At 45.9% G+C, this 21075-nt stretch overlaps 7 protein-coding genes across 7 annotated transcripts; 3 read left to right on the top strand and 4 right to left on the bottom strand.

The window, feature by feature from the left end:
* Nucleotides 1-525: 525 nt before the first annotated feature.
* On the bottom strand, nt 526-1172 carry LAJ45_09681 (uncharacterized protein; the record flags this gene model as incomplete). The annotated part of the gene is made up of 2 exons (XM_046119221.1): nt 526-874; nt 934-1172. The coding sequence occupies 2 exons, from the start codon at nt 1170-1172 to the stop codon at nt 526-528; spliced, it is 588 nt and encodes a 195-aa protein (XP_045967543.1).
* Nucleotides 1173-2679: 1507 nt separating this feature from the next.
* On the top strand, nt 2680-3267 carry LAJ45_09680 (uncharacterized protein; the record flags this gene model as incomplete). Its single annotated transcript, XM_046119220.1, has 1 exon — nt 2680-3267. One exon carries the CDS (start codon nt 2680-2682, stop codon nt 3265-3267), a length of 588 nt encoding a protein of 195 aa, XP_045967542.1.
* A 617-nt stretch (nt 3268-3884) lies between these two features.
* LAJ45_09679 (uncharacterized protein) lies at nt 3885-6525 on the top strand (the record flags this gene model as incomplete). The annotated part of the gene is made up of 4 exons (XM_046119219.1): nt 3885-4236; nt 4353-4415; nt 4516-5637; nt 5699-6525. 4 exons carry the CDS (start codon nt 3885-3887, stop codon nt 6523-6525), a joined length of 2364 nt encoding a protein of 787 aa, XP_045967541.1.
* Nucleotides 6526-7096: 571 nt separating this feature from the next.
* Nucleotides 7097-7768, bottom strand: LAJ45_09678 (uncharacterized protein; the record flags this gene model as incomplete). The annotated part of the gene is made up of 1 exon (XM_046119218.1): nt 7097-7768. One exon carries the CDS (start codon nt 7766-7768, stop codon nt 7097-7099), a length of 672 nt encoding a protein of 223 aa, XP_045967540.1.
* Nucleotides 7769-8347: 579 nt separating this feature from the next.
* On the bottom strand, nt 8348-9161 carry LAJ45_09677 (uncharacterized protein; the record flags this gene model as incomplete). The annotated part of the gene is made up of 3 exons (XM_046119217.1): nt 8348-8391; nt 8458-9045; nt 9098-9161. 3 exons carry the CDS (start codon nt 9159-9161, stop codon nt 8348-8350), a joined length of 696 nt encoding a protein of 231 aa, XP_045967539.1.
* A 2995-nt stretch (nt 9162-12156) lies between these two features.
* On the bottom strand, nt 12157-13289 carry LAJ45_09676 (uncharacterized protein; the record flags this gene model as incomplete). Its single annotated transcript, XM_046119216.1, has 4 exons — nt 12157-12256; nt 12324-12341; nt 12464-13190; nt 13244-13289. The coding sequence occupies 4 exons, from the start codon at nt 13287-13289 to the stop codon at nt 12157-12159; spliced, it is 891 nt and encodes a 296-aa protein (XP_045967538.1).
* Nucleotides 13290-14372: 1083 nt separating this feature from the next.
* Nucleotides 14373-16703, top strand: LAJ45_09675 (uncharacterized protein; the record flags this gene model as incomplete). The annotated part of the gene is made up of 4 exons (XM_046119215.1): nt 14373-14438; nt 14500-14622; nt 14676-15720; nt 15784-16703. 4 exons carry the CDS (start codon nt 14373-14375, stop codon nt 16701-16703), a joined length of 2154 nt encoding a protein of 717 aa, XP_045967537.1.
* Between the last annotated feature and the right edge of the window lie 4372 nt (nt 16704-21075).

Below are 21075 nucleotides of genomic sequence, written 5' to 3'. Positions count from 1 at the left end.
TTATTTACAATATGCCTCCATGTATCCCTTTCTATGATATTTCTCCGGGACAAGTCTCCCACAGGACTTTGATGTACATAACTTATAAGGGAATAATCGGTGTCTTCATACATATGTAGATTAATTAGGGTCTGCATAGGGAGCATCGGGAGGATAAGTATGTATGAGACCTCTATCTTAAGATTAGATAATAGACAAGAGTCGAAGAAGTTCTTTTCCAAGGATAGATTTAGTCTAGGCTCGTCCCCAACCCGTCTACTTCCATGCTTCCAGAGCAAGCTTGCTGCAAGTAACGGGCTGGGTACGAGACTATATGTAGATTTAGTCATGTATATTATACGTGTCCCTTCAACAATTTCTATGTATTTCACCTCACTTCCCCAATTATCGCAGAATAATATCCAGTTTACTTAGAAGGGCCAATGTCGACAATTCACTCTGAAAAGCCTGCGACTGCTATGACTTCTTTTATATTAACTACACATGGACTAGCGCTACATCATCATTCCTCAATCCATACACCCTCTAATCCAAAATACGATACATGACAACTCTATTCGCTCCCAGGAAGTTCAAATACACGATCTTCTTCTCGCCCAAGAACATACTCGGCACAAACGGCAGCTCATAAAGATCAAGCAACCAGTCTATTTCCTTATCTAACACCCACACAAGACCTCTTTCAGCTCCTCTCCAAGACGTATCCTCAACTATAAATAAAAGGGGAGACCACTCACGACTCATCGACTTCAGATGCTCACCAAGACACGGCACACCCTTAGGATACTCCCCACTCGACATTGGCAGTATCTGAAACGGCTCCACAAGTTCCGTGACATGGAACTTATTATGCATCCTTGCCTCGAGCCGCGCACTTCTCCCACCAGCACCATCAGATCAACCCACCAAATGCGTACCAGGAAATCAACTTACCTCTCGACCTTTGCCAGTAGCTCTCCGCCGTCGGGGCTGGCGTCGTTGAGGCGGTTGTATCCCATGTGGATAAAGTTGCGCATCTGCGTTATCTCGCGCGAGAGCAGGTCCAGGTGCGCAAGCACACCGATACACAGAGTGGTCTGATGACTGTGGGTCGGGAACTGGAGGCTGGTGAGGATAGGGGTAGGTGATTGCGGTGTAGGCGTCATGTCGTGGTCTTGCTGAGAGAAAGACATCATGTGTTATGCTACGCTATGGACCGGACGGGGAGAGGAAAAAAAAGGTTTTGTGGATTCAATCTGGGAGGTGGTGTCTTGTGGGCTATATATTAATATTGCAACACAGAGGCATACTTCAGCTCTGGCCAGCGGGAGAAGACCCATGGTGCTGGGAGTCACTGGAGCTAGTTGGAGAAGATGAGATGAACACAGCTGAGCATGAGCCCCCCTAGCTGACGGGATGCAGATACCCGCCCGCGCGCCTCGGGCATGTTTAATCTTTCCTTTGTTCTTGGGGCGGCGAGGGCATCTCATCTCCGGTGAAAGGTGCATGTGTACTGTTAAGATGAGGGAGAAAGGAGAGAGAAGGAGCTAAACAGTGCTAGTGTCATGAGGTATTTGGGTGTTGATTCAACGTTAAACTTTGGACATGGGCTGAGGAAAGGAAGTTACAAAGCTTCTACTACTACGGGATTGTTTTTGAGGCAACTACATAGATGAGATTGCGGGTGAAGATTAGGGGGTTCATGTAGCTGACTAGTGGCTGTCGGTACTTGGGATTTTCTTCCTCTGGTGGTAGAACGTGTGACGCGAGTGATATCTTATGATTACATTATTATGTAACTGCTAGCTAACGGAGCTAGTGTTTATTAATTGTTGCACTAAGCCAAACTAGGCCAGTTAATTAAATTCGATTTTTAGTCGCCGGTTGCGTATCATTTGCTGGGTTCCGAGAGGCTGCAGCTGTCTTCGATTTTGATTGGGCCACAATCACATATATATCGTGGGCTTGAATTTCCAAGACTATGATCTAATTTATGGATTTATTATGTAATGTGGTTCTATAAATCCAATTACTTGCAGTTTATGTAAATACAGTACCTACATGTACATGTGGTATTTAAGACGCCAGGATATCATTCCATATCGCCGATTTCTAGTATATATTATTGTGGGACGGTCTCCACTCCAAGGTAAAACCACTACTCTGGGCTGTCCGCTCTCATAGCCTACTAATCACCTTATCCAAACCAATTGTATCACCAGTGATGAGTGGTGTCCAGGCTGGCACTTATCCTAAACTTTGGAGGTTGGGTATGTACAATTTCAGCACTCTATTTACTAACGGCGATAAGTCCAAACATCAGTGAAAAGTACTCAGAACACTCTCAAGATGTATCCATACCACTGTGGCTTTTTACAACAACTTTCCTCTAAAAATGTTTCAATATCATCCCTGCGGGAATCTATCAGCGGTAACAAAAGCTTGTCACTTCGCCAAGACAACGACCCCTAACCCTTCTGCATAGTGCCCGCTAGTTCGCATCAAGCGACCCCACTAAACCGCATCCTACGTCACACAGAGCGACCATTTTTCCGGCCCCCGTTAGGATCCATTGACCTCATCGTTGCGCCGCCCTCACCCCACGCCCGCCGCCGATATCATAAAACCCATTTAGGCAGCCAGCTCTCAACCTCTCTCAACCCACTGCCAAAAGCAATTCCTCCAAACACCGAATCAAAAATGACCGCAAACCCAGCAGCGATCAAGTCTGTAACGCCCCCACCCGCGGCCGTCCCCCCACCAGACGCCACCCCCTCGCGCGAAGACGCCGCCCGCCTCGCCTTCGAGCGCGAGTACCTTACGCAGCAACACAAGTACGAAGCCCTCAGGTACCGAATCTCGCTGGGACTCCTCGTCGCCTGTCCCGCGCTTGCGCTGATCCCACCGAGGAAGCTCGACTGGTATACATTTGGGCTTGGGTCGGCGTGGCTGTACTGCTTGAGCGAGGTGACAGACGCGCATGGGCGCAACATGTGGCGCGGGTTCAGACGGCATGAGGATGTGGCGAAGAGTCTTGCGAGGAAGCCGGAGGTGGATGGTGTCAAGGTGGGGGGCTGGAAGGGGGAGAAGATCGTGAAGGATATGAGGAAGAGAGAGGAGGAGGCGGATAGTGTGGGGAGTATCATCATGGAGCAGATATGGGATGTGTGGGAGCAGAGGGATAGGGCGGATAGGGATAAGAAGACGGGGCCGGAGGTTAATGTTAGGGAGGAGATGCTGAAGAAGATTGAGGACGAGAGGGACGTGAGGGACTCGGATAGGAAGTAAGGCGGAAAATCAAACAAGGAATTGGTACCCGTGTAAATATTGTATTTCTACTTACTGTGGTCTGTGAATTGTGATCTCCTCTTCTATGTTTAGCAGTTCTTATTCTGAAAACCAATGAAATAATTGCATTTTCTTGTTTTCGTCCTTTATTTTTTTCCGCGAGTGACAATGGGTGATTCGCGGCTTAAATACATCACATAAAAATTAGGCAGGCACATGTAGGTACCATGCATGCAACCACCCCGCAGTAAGAGGTATATATATACCACGCAAAGGTTCCCTACATTTAAATTCCATCTGTTCAATCGACAAAACTTTTCAAGTTGAATACCCTTCCTTCCCCATATGTTCTGGACCTGTGCTAAAAGATTTCGTACAGAACGCATTCTTTTGTGCAGCACGTGCAGTAAAGTACGTACCTGTACGTACCTGATCACCCTCTAAACCATTAGTCAAGTACGTGCCCTAAACCCTCACCTCGTAGGAACAAACAGCCCACCTATCCGCTACCTCACGTGATCTGGGTCGTAATAACCCCAGAACCCAACCTTCCTCACCCAACTCTCTCTTCCTCCAACACCACAAAACATCCATCACAAAACATCAAGCCCAGAAAGATGGACGAAGTTAATTCCGCCCCCTCTTCCCCCACGCCCGAGCCAGTCATTATCTTTGAACCTCCCCTCTTTCTGCAGCGTCGTAGAGCTGTGCATGAGCTCTTACGCCAGCTCTCTTTGTCCAAAGTCTTTGGTGATAAGGGGCTTAAAAGTATTCTCGATGTCGGCTGTGGGACTGACCTCTGCCTCTTGCGTTCCCTAATGCCCTGTGACGATGACTTGCCGCTCGAAAATATTACGGGCATCGATATGGATGACGACTTATTATCCCAAGAACTCATCGAGAGCCTTGAGCCAGATAATAAAGATGAGGAAGCACGCTGGAGGGAGCTTACAGTGAGATTACTACATGGTAAGTTTTCTATCCTAAGATCAAATCAAGAGTAGAGGAACGTGTGTGCTGTGACAGAAAAAAAGAAAGAAAAAAGAAAAACGGGGACTAACAAATAATTATTTGCGGCTTGATAGGATCATTTGAACAATTATCTCCGGAAGTTATCCCAAAACACGATATTATCGTCTCGACAGAAGGTATGTTTGATCCATCATGAATAATCACTCGCATCCGCTGCACCCATCATCACTCGGTCCCTACGTCACTCAGAGAGCTAATCGTAACCCTCGCCCATAGTTATTGAACATTTGGATCCTACTCCACTTGGGAATTATGCTCCGGTGCTTCTAGGAAAGATGCGTCCAAAGGTCTGCATTATTACTACACCTAACAGGGACTTCAACAAGGTCTTTGATTCAGCCCTGCCACACGATCCAGAGCGTCGCTTCTTCCGCCCTAAGATCCCATATGCGATGCGTCACCATGATCACCGCTTCGAATGGACCCGGGCTGAGTTCAGAGCCTGGGCCAAAGAGGCAGCTGAGAAATTTGGATATCGTGTGGTCTTTACTGGTGTTGGGAGTTTCGACTGCGGTGCTGTCTGCGATGACGCCCGAGTTCGCGATTTTGTCATGAACTGTACAGACGAGTTCACAGGTGACCCTGAAGATAACTATGATGCTGTCCTTACCGGCAGCAATTCAAAGCTCGGCGATGGCCTTTCCGACTTGTTCGGCGAGCCGCTCCTGACATCAAGCTACCTATCTCGTGCGAGAGAGGTATTGGGTCCCTGTTCCCAGATTGCGATCTTTATGCTGCAGAAGCCAGAATTAGGCTCAGCGTTGGATGCAGAAGCTTTCCCACAGTTCTGGAATGCACTCCCGACTAACGACCTGATGCTTGTCTGCCGGGATGTCTACCCATGGGTTAAAAACGAAATCTACCCACCGCCCTGCTGTGAGATGTTGGCGATGGTGCAGGCTACATTTCCCAGTTTCATGCCGGCACTTGTTGCATTGGCCTGGGAGCGTATCGGGAAGCCACTGACACGTCCGGAGTCGAGACACGATGAACGTCTCGACGAACGTCTCGAGTTCTATGCTGATTATGACATTGATAATCCGCCCTCGGCCGAAGTTCTCCAAGAGTGGCGGCTAACCAGGAAAAAGGCGGACTGTAAAGAGCAAGAAAGAATGGAAGAACTAACAAAAGAGCTTGCTGGCATGAATGTCGACGATGTTGACATCGTCAGGATGATTGTTCCGCTGCGAGAGGTATGGAATAGGAACTGGGGGCTACAGAGGGCATTTAGATTCCATTTCGAAGTGTTCCAAGAGATGCTTATGACCTCAGGTAATCTGGGTATCATGGAACTCGCTGCATATAGGAGCAAGGAGCATGCGAAATCTAAAGCTAAGTGTAAGCTTTCTCCCTCATTGCCGTGAATGCTGTGGTTTATGATATTGATATACTCATTCAGGGAGAAACATTTTCACGACTCCCACCTCAACCGTCGACCTGAAAGTGTCACCACCCCCTGGTGAGAGAAAACCTGAACTCATCAAATTAACCGTCAATGGCCCAAAAACCTCACCAACATTTATCGTAACATTACCCTCCTGTTTGGGAAAGCCACCTTCTCTTCCAAAGGAAGTTTCTCACCAAGAAGAAAAACAACCTCTTCAAAACGAGGCTTCTCTCCAAGAAACTTCCCTTCAAGAAGGAACCCCTCTCCAAGGAGAAGCTTCTGTCCAAGAAGGAAACCCTCTTCAAGTTGAAACCTTCCTCCAAGAAAAAGCTTTCGAAGACTCGGCTCTTGAGGACTCTCACAACTATGACACAGAAAACCCCTGCAAAGACCTCGCAGAAAGCAGTTCCTGCTGCGGCTCGATGTACTCAGAACCTGAATATGACGATGAACACCACTTATATACTGTTGCTGTGTGGACGATGGATTCCAACAAAATGGATGAAAAAGGCATGGAAGTTGAAGTCGAAGACGAGGCACGAATGCTTAAGGTCCCGAGTGATCAGTCATTTGACGCCATGGACGACAAGATCGTGTTGATTTTCTTCAAGCCAAACTTAAAGGAGGACCCCTGGGCGGTGCCACGTCCATATGAGACGGATGGTGAGCCCTTAACATTTGATTGTAGTTATGGTGGCAGGAGCCCTAGATGGGACCACCCTCCGTCTGATGACGAAAGGACTAGTTATGAGGGCTTGAGTACATCCGGTTCAGCTGAAAATGGCAGCTCTTGGGGCCCTGACGGGTATAGCAAGAGTAGGGATAGTTGGGAGTGTTAAAAAAAAGCCCATAGGGTTAGGCGGAGTTGTCGGTTTTTTTGTTTTGTCGTTTTACATCGTGGTGGTATTTCAAAAGGCCTATCATGTCATCATCTAACAATGCCCGAAAGCCAAAAAGAAAAAAGGGATGGGATAGCAACCTTACTTGATAGCAATATAAATTAAATTTCTAGCTGAAACTCTAGCCCAGATTTGACCTCATAGAAGTTGTGATTTCAGCCGACTAAATTCCCCATACAACCAGGGTTGACTCGTATTTATTATCGTCAGTAATGCGAGTATGAGTATCTCTAAACGAATCATGAATCAAAGAAGAAAAAAGAGTTGCTTTTCTTCATTCATTGTCACACCCCAAAGGATACCTGTAGACACACCATCCACTAGCTCATGCAGTACTTATGCGCACAAAAGTCCGCACACTTAGACTAACCCTGCCCCCGCATTCCTAGACGTAGGACTAACATCTATACCTTCCTATACAGTTGAAACCCAAAAATATTATCCAGAGAGAACAAAGCAACTAATGACATCTCGTGTTCTAAACAGAGGGGAGTAACCACAATGTCAACTGCTATACAGATGCCCTAGCCAGATATTGATAAACATCTTTAAAACCCATTTTCTCATTCGCCAGCATATCATTCACAACCCCCTCATAGCTCTGAGGCAGTGTCATCAGCAGGAAAGTTTTCTTCGCCTCGTCATTATTAGCCAACTTTTTCAGCGCCCACGCCAGCACCGAGCCCGCCCCAACCGACGTTGGATCCGCCCCCAATTTCCGCTCGATGAGCATCACCCACAGCCGCTCAAACTCGCCGAGGTGTTTAATCAGCGGCTCGGTATCGTCATATGTCAAAGTAAGCACAGTCTTGAGCAGGGTGTGGAGCGTGACAAAGTGTCTGCCCTCGAAAGTTCTGCAGAGCGCGGCCCACATCTCATGTGCGTGGGTATAAGGTGTGGTTATTAGGAGGATGTGCATTTCTACGTTCGTATGGATAAACACGATGGAGAAGATATCGAGCTTGTCCCATACTTCTCTGTCAATGGCTCTTTGTGTAAATTTCCCCCTCGCTGCTGCGGATTCATCGTTGGGTGTTGGGGGCGGACGAGGTATCGTCCCAAATACGACATCTTGGGCTCCGTAGTAGCGGAGGTAACTCATTATGAGGGCTTTCCATGTTTTGAAGTTGGATTGGCCGCGTAGCTTGATGGGGAGGTGTGGGATTTCTTTGGAATCTGTCATGGAGTGATCTAGGGGAGCTTTGCAATTGGCTCAGTGGTTTGTGATATATCGATAAAAAAAAGATAAAGTACAAGGTGATGGGATGTAGAAGATGGGAGCTTCTGGCTAGGGCTATTCACATAGCACAGAAACATATATTCACCAGTTTATAACTGGCTACATGTGGACAGACAATCACAAAAAGATACAAGGGAGGAACAGCCTAGAATAGAGATAGGTTAGCCTAATTATATGTTAGGTGGCATGCACTGTAAAACGAAGAAACACTATTGTGAGCTGCCAGCTGCAACGTATGGTGGACAAATCACCTCATTTTCACACTAATTATATAAGAACTCCAACCCATTATCATTTGGGACGGACATCATTTGGCATCATTTCGAAGTGAGCATGAGTTGACAGCAACTCTTAGCCATACACAAAACCAGTTTTCACATGAACGTATACTATGATTGCATCACCGGCACATTTACGGAAATGTATATTGATTGCAAATCCAGTGCTAATATTTCCTTTTCAACCCAACTCCCCATTTTTACATAAACATTACACGTTAAAACTAACCCAGCTCTCCTAGATCTAGCCAGACCAGATGGTAGGTCCAGGAACAGTGTAGCTCGTGGCTGCAGAGGATATAATAGTCAGAATATGTATAAATACGATTATAGCCCAAGGGAGAGGCAACTTACGAATAGGCCAGTAGATGTTGATCAAGATACCAGGCTCATTTCCAGTGTATACACCGGGGATAGCCACCTTCGGGCTTGGAGACCCTGAGCCACCGCCAGTAACACTGATCTGCGCACACGAGATGTAGAACTGGGCACCACCGAATGAGGACGCTCCATGAATGGCAATATGTTCAATTCTGACCAAGTACTCGCCGTTGGGCAAGCTCTTTGGGACAGTGAAGGTGAAAGTACTGGAGGTGGTATCAAAAGTGATAGCATCGCTGGTGATGGAAGTTGCGCCCCGCTCCCATACACGGAACCACACGGAGCCAGAGCCATCAAAGGCAGCTGCAGTGCTTGGGGCTTTGGCCATGTAGATGTTGAACGCACCGGGGTGGAAGACCGCAATATCAGCCTGAAAACCGATGGTATTCCCGGCGGTGACGGCGATGGTCGAGGTGGAGGATGCAGAAGCGAGACCGCCGACATTGCAGCGCATGTCATTAGAGGTCACATCCACTACGGGAGAGTTGGTGTTGGTGTTCGTGCGGATACCGACGTATTCGGCACCGACAGTCCCGGCATTGATGAACTTGTAGAACCGGTCTAAAAGATATTAGCATTAACATTTTCATAATGGAAGTCAATGTATGCTTACAATGGGCAAGCGTCTGCTCGACAAACGCCGCACTGAGAACGAGAGCAACAGAGAGGAATTTCATCTTGAAAGATGTATAAAGGAATGGAGCTCAATTTACTACCGAATCGCAGTCTGAAGATTCGAATTGACAGTGGAATATCTACCCAATTTATACTCCCCAATTCACTTCGCTCACTCACCTGTCAAAACCATGCTTAATGTTTAGTTGAGTGTCAATCACTATAAGAAGAAAGTTTTAACGGCAATCAGGGCCGACGGTGGTATTGATTATCATACCCATACCATGGCAATGGCTCGGAACCTGCCTTAATTACAAAATAGTCAGGGGTACAATATATCATTACCCCTTCAACCCCGCGACGACCCCCCGACATTTCCGGACAGCTCACGCTGTCCCTTCAATTTAGAGTTGCAGTGACGGATTAAACCGTCCGATTTGTATGCATGTTCGTCCGATGACATTTTGCGGGGCGCATAGAGAGCATCCTGGCATGGCGCCAAAGTTCTGGTAGTGTGTAGCGGTTATATGGTTGCAAGTATCATTGATATTAACAGCTTTCCTTGGGGGATCCCGGCTCTGCTCTCCTCGGAACCACCGAATTTAAATGAATTATATGTAATTCTCCTTATGCATAAAATATCAAGAATTCTTTGTCCAAAGTGCAAAAAAATACTCATCTGCAAGGTATTGGACGGATACTTATCACAAGGTCAATAAGTAAAGGTTGCATGTAGGTAATCAAAGGTTTAAATAAAAACGTGATGGTAAACCTGAATAACAAATATCTCGCCTCGATACCCTAATACACATATAGAGACTCATATCCAACTTTCTCCAGGGCAAATAGTATAAGCGCTAAAGTAACCGCCCAAGTACTGATATAGATAACCCACATATCTATCAAAAAAATAAGAGTTATGTTAGTACTCAACCTCGAGCCGGCGCAAAACGTTTTCTATAAAATATGAATAACACGATTACGCATTGCAATATCTTCCTTACCCAGAACTAACCCCATATATGTAACACAATGATAGTATTACACTATTCGGACGGACCTAGTGGTGGTGGGGTCCGCCGAAGGTGTTGTTGATACCGACAGGGTTATACCTCCACTCATCATATGTTGATTGGAGATTAATTAATGTGCAGCCATCTTGATTGTTTTTCGAGAGGGGGTACGTATTACGAAAAACACCCCAGATATGATGTTTTCTCCATGGAATGCCAGACGAGTGCAAACAGCCTTTTTTAATCACCCCATAATCGAACTATCTATACGTCCAATGCGTAGACCAAGGACCCAGCGATATTTTTACTGCAGCCCGAGCACATCAGGAGTGTTTTTTTTATATAAATCCTCTCTATGACAAACGTTTCAAGATCCCTGTGATGTCGAATATTAATGCTGGCCAAGACTCCAAGTATATATGAGCGTGAGTGTGCATGATCACGCCGTGACATAAAAGTCTGACTGGATTCTCCTATCAATCCCTGTACATTCCTGTCTTCTATAGATCCCTATTGTATGGTCAATGGGTGAAGTAAGACTCGGGCTAAAGCCTTCAATAATCCCGAAAACAAGTATTCGAGAGGGACATTATATTATCGTACCAAATTCATAATCTGAACGTCACTAGATTTCGGCATCTGGTGATACAAAATCATTTAAATAATATGTTCCTCCATATCCAGCACACAACATCTTGGCTGAATGATGGTCACATGTGGTGGTGAAGTTTTCTCGCCCGGGGCCGCGGCGGGGTAGAGTTGAGGTGTTGAAGAGTCGAAGGGGGCATATATGCATCCATCTGGCAAGGGATCAAATCCTTACAAGAAAACACTTAATTCAATCATCAGTAGCACAGTCTTGATGAGTTCCTGATAAGAACATAAGGATATTCGGACCCGAAGATGGGCGCAAGGATTCGATTCGACCTGCACCTTATTAGTCAACACGTAGCTAGTTGAAGGTAAGCGGATTCAGCACTTCGACCTTCCTGGCGATAAAAAACGGAAATTTCACAGGATACAGCATTAGTGTGGGGGATGAGCATAAGATGTAAACTAGGATCCGGATAGCCGACGTTGACTGGTACCTACATGACAGAGAGGGTCAACGCCAGGCTGGCACATATAAACCTTATTTCTTTCGCTTCAACAGCGGCGCCGCATCATCCGGATCATAATCTTCGTTCCCCGCTGCCAGGGGACAAGGACCACATGTATGTGTGTACCCCAGATCTTCTATGCTTCACAAGCGAAAATTCAGCCTAGGCCTGCACGTAAAATATATACCTATTACTGCGGGAATTCTGCCAGTATAGTGTAATTGCCAAATTGGGACCTACGAACCTTCTCTGATGATGGTAAGCCCCCACACGCAAGTGCTTCGGTCGTAAGCTAGTTCTGAGATGAACAAGAGATTAATAATATTTACATCTAGCATTGAGAGGGGATCCGGATGGGCGAAAGAGCTCAGGAGAAATGGGTCATAACAGATTGTCTATTGTTCTGCAGGCAGTATCTGACTCGCGGTACATAGACTCACCAGATGTACTTCCGAAAATAGTTCATGAAGGAGATCAATATCCCTTAAGTGTCACCATAAGGACCAAGCCGGGGGCGAAACCTTCCTCATTCGCCCCAGGGACAGTTGATCTTATAGGACAAAGAGAAGATATGAGTATATAACTATGGCTTCCGACCCCACTTGTGCAAAAAATTCCTCTAGATATGATAAAGGTAGCCTCCTCTAATTGCTCCAAAACTCTTGCTCCCGTATCAGGTCTAGTTATGAAGCGATAGCGCTTCATAGAATATCACTCGGTCCGCGTCTTTCTTAGGAAAGAACTATGTACTAAGAAACGAACCACAAAGTTAGAGCCAACCGTACCATCGTTTAATACTGATAAAGCGACAAAAAAAAAACTGAAATACTGAACAGTTATTTTGAAACTATATTACACCACTCTTATTTGTCTAATCCGCGAGGAACAGTCTTCTAGCCGCAAGTCACTACCACAACAAGCTACTCCACGATAGTTACTCTGTATCATCTCCGGTTTATGCCATATAAATAGCTAAGAATCCTATCTCCTACGTAGAGGATTTCGGCGTCATGCGAGCGCATTGATGCCCACTGCTTTTGATACCTAAACAGACGAAAGTAAGAAGAAAAAAAATAAAAAATAAAAAAAAACTCCTCTCAAAGTTACCAACCTAAACCAAATGCCAAAGCTAAAGTTTATGAAAGACCGAAATCGCTTTTTTACTAAAGCACCACAATCTCTAGTCCCCAATATCTCTTAGCGACCAGTGCAGCAAGTGCAACAACCAGCGCCCAGATGAATTTATCCAACCAAGGCGTCTCGGCTCTTTGGGCAAGAGGCGCAGTGTGCACTTGCTGTTGCGGTGGGTTTGGATACTGTGGCGTTATCGGCTGAGGTGGAGTAGGGGTATGCGCAAACCCAGCTGTGGTCGTCGGTGTAGGGATCGGTGCTGGCGTTGCTGGCGACGACGACGACGATGATGAAGAAGGTGTCGACTCCTCTTTCTTCATTTCGTCTTTATATGCCAATTTCAGCCCCTCTGGTAAGGCCTCCTCTTCCTTCTCTCCAAGTTCCTTCGCTCTCGCAGCGCTCTCCGCCAGTATCTCCTCGTTAGTCTGCCCGCCACATCCTTCGCACTTCCACTTTCCGGATTCTCCAGCAATCTTCTCTCTTATTTCCGCGCTGCATTCCATACCACCTAGCTGCCCTTTCGCTTCGCCTTCCATAAAGCCCCTCAGCGCCACCACGGCAGTGCGCACACCCCACGCTGGCTGCCAGGTATCTTCATGATGGCCAGAGATTGAAAGACAGATCTCACGGTTTACTTCGAAGCGGCCGCTGGGTGTCAGGAAGCGGAATGATGGTGGGCGAAGAGGATACTGAGGAGGGAGAGCGATGCGACCGTGGTAGATTCCGTTCGCGTATGGTGTGGATGGAGGTCCGCGGATGGTGAAGTGCCATTCCATGAGGTTTGATTCGAGAGGGGCTGCATGATAGTCTGGGGAGGGCGCGGAGGCTAGCTCTGCAGCTTCGCGGACTGGGAAGGTTAGCAAGCTTTGTTACATGGGGTACTATGATCTGGCAGCTTACGGATCCGTTTTATGGTGGGGGACTTCTTATTGTAGTTTTGTGACATTGTGGCGAGAAGGTATTTATGGATAAAGAGGCGTAAAGTGTACAGTAGCAGAAAGGGACCAGGTATATATAACTGCGCTTTAAGGGTTTGAGGACAGATAAGAGTTGTAGGACCTTTAGTAAGGTGAGCTTTGTGTTGCGCGTTCCTGAAATTGTTTGTTGCTGGGGAGAGAACAGAAACAGGTTAGACAGAGATCGAGAGCTGAGGCCTTTGTTACCGGAAATAGCACCGAGCTGCCGGTGCTTAACCGGGCGGTTACCCGGGCGTCGGGGTTGTCTGGCGTTGTGAAAATAGTATTTAAATTTAATTATTTAGATGCTGTAAAAGGCTAAAATATTAGCTATAGCTTGTGGTGTGCGATGTGGGTTATAAATACCACTATGCCAAAAATTAGCGGAACAAAATGACGGGTTCAGTTCTGGAGCTTGCTAACGAGACCAGCTTAGAATAGCCCTTGTGTGAAATCGATACCCATGGAATGGAAGAATACAACTGAGCTACAGTGGTAAGTTTTCGAATTCAGATTAATTAGTTAGGAGAGATACTCTAATGAGAGCGTGATAAGAAAGTAGCTGCGCAGAGCAACAGGAGTCCAATAGGAGTGCTTTGTAGCGACTTACAGGAGAGTGAGGATAGGATGATCCAAAGACACTTTGTACTTTGCATGATGGATCGAGCGCTAGATCTAGCTAGATCTCCTCAATTGATCAATTAAGTCAATGGCTTTTTAAATTACAATTATTCAGGTTCTGGATCGAATGGTAACGATTCCTTTTCAGTGAAATTTAGAGAACGATGGATTCCAAACCTTTGCTTGCTAGCAAACAACTGGTCCGTAAATTCGCAAAACTACATGTATATTCCTGCTATCACCGAAAGAAGAAAGAAAAAAAAAAAAACACCGGCGAGGTTCTTCACGATAATGCCCCTTACTTGTAGAGTCGCTTGAGTGACGTCATCACTTGTGGCTGTGCTACCCAAGACCCCTCTCCTGAATGTTTGAGCCTCATCCCACCACATCTACCTCCTACAAAGCATCCAACAGCTCAACAGCTCCAAGTACGTACCAACAATTATACAGACATGGAGAGAACTGTCACCATCGACAAGGCCATCAACGCCATAAAAACCGCAGCCGACGAAATCCCTGTACGACCCCTCTATTCTTTCCCTGAACGAAAGGAGGCTGATAGTGCAATAAACACGATAGGCCGAAGATTTTATCTCCTATTCTACGATTCTGGATGTGCATCTTTCGTATGCTCATGAGTTTTTCTCAGAGGAGGATCAAAACTCACTATTAGAGACCTTGGCAGATATACTCAATACCCATGTAGGTTTACTTGCGATTGTGAGCTTGTAATTTTGCTGATTGTTTAAAAATAGGAGGATCTAGCTCGCGATATCTCCTGGGATCTCGTATCGGTTCTACTTCCATTTCTAGAGTCATCAGCTGCGACTACGCTTCAAACTGCAGAATCTTTAATTGCCTCTACTGCTACAAAAGGAAACCCCAAAGAGGTCTTCATCAAGGTTCTAGAGTCGTTGTCTTCGCTTAGCTGGGCACCTAACCTAAGTCACAAGGAAGACGAAGAAGATGAGGATGAGGACAAAGCTGCGCACTCCGGAGACGAAGATGAAGAGAAGGTAGCTTCGGAAGAGGAGGAGGAGGAGGAGGAGGACAAGGAGCTTCACAAGCATTCGCTCAAGAAATTCCATGCTCTGCTTTCTGCACTATCGATTGTGCACCCCAGGATTGGAGCTAAATGCCCATCCCGGTTCTTGTCAACCGAATTGACAACGTTGCTCGGCGTTGTCATGAAGTCAGTTCAGTGGCTCGAAAGGGAGGAAGTCGATGGCGTCTTAAGAGCCATACTGGAATTCGTAGAACTAGCTAAACCGGAGCTTCCGCGTGGACCTCAGTCGAGGAAGCCAAGTGTGGCGCAAGGAGAGAGACCACCCCTACCTCCGAGAACCTCGACTGTAGATGCTACTACTGCTGCGGCGACCACTCCGGCGGCTACTCCGGCCAAAGATGACAAGGAGCTTTTTCTCCAGGCGAGACTGCTTGTTTCGTTCCTGACACACATATTGGAGATCTATCTACTTCGGACCAGAACTCGATATAATAAGACCTCAGTAGAATATGTCGAGAAGGCACACAGTCACGGCGGTCATACACATCCAAACGAAGACGAGGATGAGGACGAGTCAAGAGGACTGGTACTTGGGTGGGCTGGTGATTACGATGAGAATGTTACTAGGCTTGGGAAAAGTAAGGTTCCAGGAGGTCAAACTCTCATTGACAATGAACGAGAGGCGAGAGCAGGAAGAAGGGATGTGAAGCAAATAGTTGAGGAGATCTCAGCTCTGTGTGATGGGCTAGGATTAAAGATCGAGGAGCTGCTCAAGATAGTTGAGACAATTGATGGTTAGACCCCCACCCCCCCCCCCCCCAGATTTCGAAATTTCGTCCTTAGTCTAATAATCTTAGAACCAAGCGAAAATCATGACGAAGAGCAAGAACACCACGACGTCCCTGCGCCCTCTACCGCCGATGAAGTCCCCCTATCTAAAATAGGCTCTCTTTTCCTCCTCGCCGAAAAGCTCTCAAGCCAAAGTTTATACGAATTCACCGCCGGAATCTTCCCCGAGCACCAAAAGATCTCTCGAAACTACCTCATCTTAGGCCCTGGACAATCACAGCCGCCAGTTATAGATGCAGTTCTCTACCTTGGTGCACTCATCCTTCATGAAGGTGCAGGCCTTAATGAAATCCCTCTCCAAATCGAAGAGTTTTTAATATACCTTCAAACCTTTGCCGCCATATCCGCAACTGCTACTTTTCCTCAAATCCGTTTCCTCGCAAACGCTCACGTCGCTACATGCCTCAAAAAACACCCCGACGAGGCGGTACGTCTAGCATACATCAAAGACACGCTCGAACACTGTCCTTTTGAGTCTCTTAAGGAGCGTGTCGTCGTTTTCCTGAAAGACGAGATCATTGCCGCTACCTCACCTTCCCCTGCATCCTCAGAACCATCGACGCCCAGCTCTATCTTCGGCTCATCACTCGCACTCCAGGAGCTCTCTTCCGCCCTCTTCCCAGATGTTGCCGAACTCCTTTCAGGATCGGATCAACAGAACTGGTCGGCGCTTAAGAACGCATATCCAACGTTTGTGGCGACTGCGAACTTGTACTACTTCTTACTGAAGTCGCCGGCGACACAGGGGAGAGTGGGCGTGTGTGACAAGAAGCATGTCGACAGGGTGGAGGAGAAGTTCTTGGCGCCATTGAGGAAAGCTGTTGATAACTTCAAAGGTGTAGAAGAGGCTGGAATGGGGTTCGAAATGGAAATTCTAAAGGAAGTGCTAGAGAGGATTGGGGAGGTGAAGAAGAGTGTGTTGAACTAAAGTGATGTGATTTAGTGTTAGCTCTTATTTATTTTAGTTGAATACCATAGTTTCTTTCTCGGATCTAGCTTTAGCTAGTCCTCTTCCCACAAAATATCTTAATTTGTTACCGTTTTATTGGCACCCCTAGTATAAGAATCACATTAGCAAATACTGACGCCCTTGAGTGAGAAGGAATAAATTTCCTTGCTTTTCACAAGATCTTTATGGTACCAGCAGAGGTAGTGTACTTATTGTACAGCCCATATCATCTCTAAAGTCCTCTATATGATCTAGCCAAGAAGTGACCATGGGAGCCTCGATGAAACAAGGGTGGATATCGAGTGATAGTTTGTGAAGAAATAACACTATCTGATGTGCTACTTTCGAAATGTCAAGGTATCGACTCCAAAACTGGTTTAAAAGATATGACTACATGTAGTGCTAACCATACTATTTACAAATTCACAAACAACATCAAGCAAATCCTCGGTGCATAACCCTAGCCCCACGGAGCGAGCGAGTGGTTTCTTCTGTCCCATAACAAAAGCTTTACATGATAGTGATGGGCCTGCCTGTCCATCCATATCGGACTCATTGATACCCCCACGTGGGCATAATGACAAGTATGACGAGAATTTTATGACCAAGCTGCTTTGCATGGGCATACACACATTTAATCTACAGACCAGATAAGATGTGCCAAGATCTGATCTACCCTACATTACAGATCCCTTGGGGATAAAGATCGTATTAGAAAACATCGGACGAACTTATGTATATAACTAATGTTTCTTATGCATGGACTAGCATAATACTACACCCGTTTCATTTGAGTCGCCCAATTGGGTGAGTGTTGATAAAAAGCCTTAAACTGCCCCTTTATCAAACTAGCGCCGAGATAGTTACTTTTCTTTTCTCGGTTAATGCTCATAGGTGAGTATTACATACAATCTCCAGATAACGTCTTATCTCATACTAAGTAATCACCTTTTGGTCCAATATCCCCTGGTGCAGCTGGGTGTGGTAGTTCCAGATCAGATTGTGAAATCGTGGTTTCGATCTCAAGATCTAGTGCCGTAGCTTTTTATGCAGTGATTGATATCGAGTGACCTGATATAATAATGGAAGATAGCTGTCCCGGATACACCGGTAAGAACATAGCAGTATTTAAGTATAGGTTTCGGCACACATATATTATATATTACATGTACTAGTACTTAAGTCGGCGAGGTAGAGCAACATACGTATACTTAAGATGCTATATATATATTGTGTCCAATATCGAGGTGTACGTCTGTGCACTGAAGCTTTGACTGTACGATTTAGTGGTAGAGAAGCGACCTCCTCCTGATGTCTGACTAGATCGTAAAGTTTTATATCCATCATCTCATGGATTATTGGGGTCATCTGCCACTGTTAATTAAACATAGACCCTCCCAACTCATGATAAACTAATCAAGAACACCCACTCAAAACTCGCCTGCATCAGAAAACCCTACGTACCATTGAGAGGAGCAGAGAGTCAGCCATACCTATACGTTGGACAGAATTCGATGGCGTATATACGTATCCTGGCTTTCTACCTGCTTCAAATATGAGATGTGACATGAGCCTAGTGTCGAGGCGCCTTGTTATGGTAACTAAACGGCTACTGCAGCAAGTAATCCCAATAAAAAACTCTCTCCCAATGTTCATATGCATGTTCGATTAGGTAGTCACCCATGAAACGTTTGGCGAACTTTCAGTGGGCGGACCAGTACCCAGCTCAAATCTAAATTATCGCTACATAAAGCCCTAGATGGAAAAAGTTGCATGGGACGTTTTAAACGACGATGTGTCTGTCACACCTTCCTTAAGCTGGGGAAAAAAGTTTGTAAAAACATCATGATGATAAAAAAAGGACTCCGGGATTCAGCGTACCAGATATGCCCCCACCTTTGTTTCTTCCAATAGTGATAGCAATCACTAGGGAAAGCCTACGCCATGCTCATGTATCTACAATAGCCGTAGGATTAACCCCATTCGAGGTTGAAAATATGAGTGTTGACAATATGATCGTAAACAATTATTATAACAGGTTTAGGACCTATAGTAGGCTTCAGCATCAAGACATATCCCCGGGAAGCGAGAGATCCAAGTGTGAGATAGAGGTTTGAGACACTCGTATTAGACCACTGAACACCCTCACGATCCGCGTTAGTCCCGATAAAGGCAGTTATCCTATATCTTGGTAGTGTCTTTGTAATTCACTCACCAAAAGAAAGCAATGAGACACTGCGTACTTAATGCTCCTCAATTATGCGCGCCCAGTTTCAGCTGCCCTTATTGTCAGCTATTTACCGCAAAATCAAACCATAACCACACGTATATGTACGTAGTTATGCGCCTCATTAATCGTTTAATAGGTAGTGATTCTTGGTGCCATCACGAGGGGTTTATGCAGATACATGTACTCGCGGTACTTTAGAGGAGAGTAGGTACTTTGTAAATAATATACTTCTCCGCGATTTAAATGCACATAGCAGAGTCAATCCTATACAGTCAATCGGGTGAATAGGTACAAATCCGGATGTTTTCTACTTATTTTAGACAAATAAATCAAAGATATCATCTGGGAACAAACTTTTCATCCTAAGTGCTTCACTACTCCGAAACTATATCATTCACTTACTGTCAGGTGCGGTTGGTAGCGGTTTTCATCGCAGTAACACCCAGTTTAAAAATTTCGGCTCTCATGAAGGCACAAGTTATTATGACAGAGATGCTCACAGGTATGTATTCCTTCCTATCTTACACTGCCATGAAGTCACCTTCGAGCGGCAACCCGAATGCTCTCAACGCCGACCAATCAGGTATTTTTAAGGGTTTCCCTTCACGAACTAGGCACTTGTTTTTAGACGCCATAAAATTATGTTTGGGTTGTACATAGGTGTAAGTCCTAATGAACTGCAGATATCTAATAGACATCACATGAGTTTTTGCTTCCTTACCCCAGCTAAGTACTACCATATCTAGTACATGCATATTGCTATGCACGGCCGTGGATGGCATGTGTAACTCGTACATTAGTACACTTTATCGTGGTGTCCATCTGGTCTGCACTAATCAGGCGGAGAAGGGCCTGTTGCGAGCCGTCGTTCACTTCCCCGGGATTTGGTTCGGCCCGTGCACTGCAGATCAAAGAGCCATTAAAAGAATCCCATCAGCTAAACACGTTAATACTTTGAAATATAGACTCATAGGGCGGGTAGAGTATCAACACGTCATAATTTGCTCCCGGCCGAGAAAAGAGGTGGAAATACATGTAATGATCAGATTTAGGATGCTTTTTCTGGGCAACCACTTACTTCTTTCCTTTTTTTCTCGCACCATAAAATCCCTTTCACACCAGCTCCACCAATAGGAGAAGAAGGAGATACGTCCGGACCAGTTATATATCTCTTACCTTGGTACGTTGAAGGGAGCTAGTAATATCCTTTAAGATCACCAATGCTACTGCTTCAACGGTATGTACTCTAGTAGATAATCCTAATCACGGGTTCAATGTGTGGGGGTTTTGATTATGGAATGGACCGGGCATGGGCCACGCGCAAGGCCAAGCTGCTCCTAACAATGACTAAAATTTTGATTGTATCCAATTCCACATGATTGGGGGGGGGGGGGGGACAGCGATCGTGAGTATTGACTAGTATTACGAAACTCTGGCAGCTCACCTGAAGTCATACCCTATCACTCGAACAAACCAGTGCTATTCTCAATGGCGTTAGGTACATAGGGGATCGTACCTGCATGTTACCCCCTAAGAGGTAGAATCTACTCCTTGCCTGTTGTGGGTCTTTGTAATTTGATGACCCTCGCGGGTTGGCCAAAAGTTCTCTTAATGTGAAAGACTTCTTTGGGACCTGCGTGTTGTTCTTGGCAGTCAGATCCCATAATGTTGTTATTTTTCCCCATTTTCTGTTAATGGGACGTTGCATCGATGGAGCACGTTTTTTCCCCTGTTCTTTGACCTCGATACCTACTATGCACCCAAAGCTTTCCCCATCAACTCACCGCAACCTTGCACACGTGCGTACAATACATATGTAACGAAGTTAACCGGCTATTCCTCGGTTTCTTTTTGGGTGCCAGCCAATCCGAATTGGTTCGACCCTACCGGCGTTCTCAGGAGAGGCCGAGATCTGAAACAGCTCCCGAGTCTAAGGGAAAAAACAAACAGAGCTGGGTTGAAAATCACACCAAACGTGGTACACCCCGTTCTTAGGTCCAGGGCCGATTTGCCTTTCCTGGATATGTGGGTGCGACAAAACCGGGTAGCCAGGTTCCCGTGATTCAAATCCTGGATGACAAAGAAGCTTATTCTGTCTTACGTTGAAAGACGTCAAATTGC

Source organism: Morchella importuna (genome assembly GCF_003444635.1).
Source record: "Morchella importuna strain M04M26 chromosome Unknown Morimp01GS038, whole genome shotgun sequence".
In the NCBI taxonomy this organism is placed as follows: Eukaryota; Fungi; Ascomycota; class Pezizomycetes; order Pezizales; family Morchellaceae; genus Morchella; species Morchella importuna.
The sequence above is the reverse complement of the archived record's forward strand: the minus strand, read 5'-3'. Positions and strand labels throughout refer to the sequence as shown.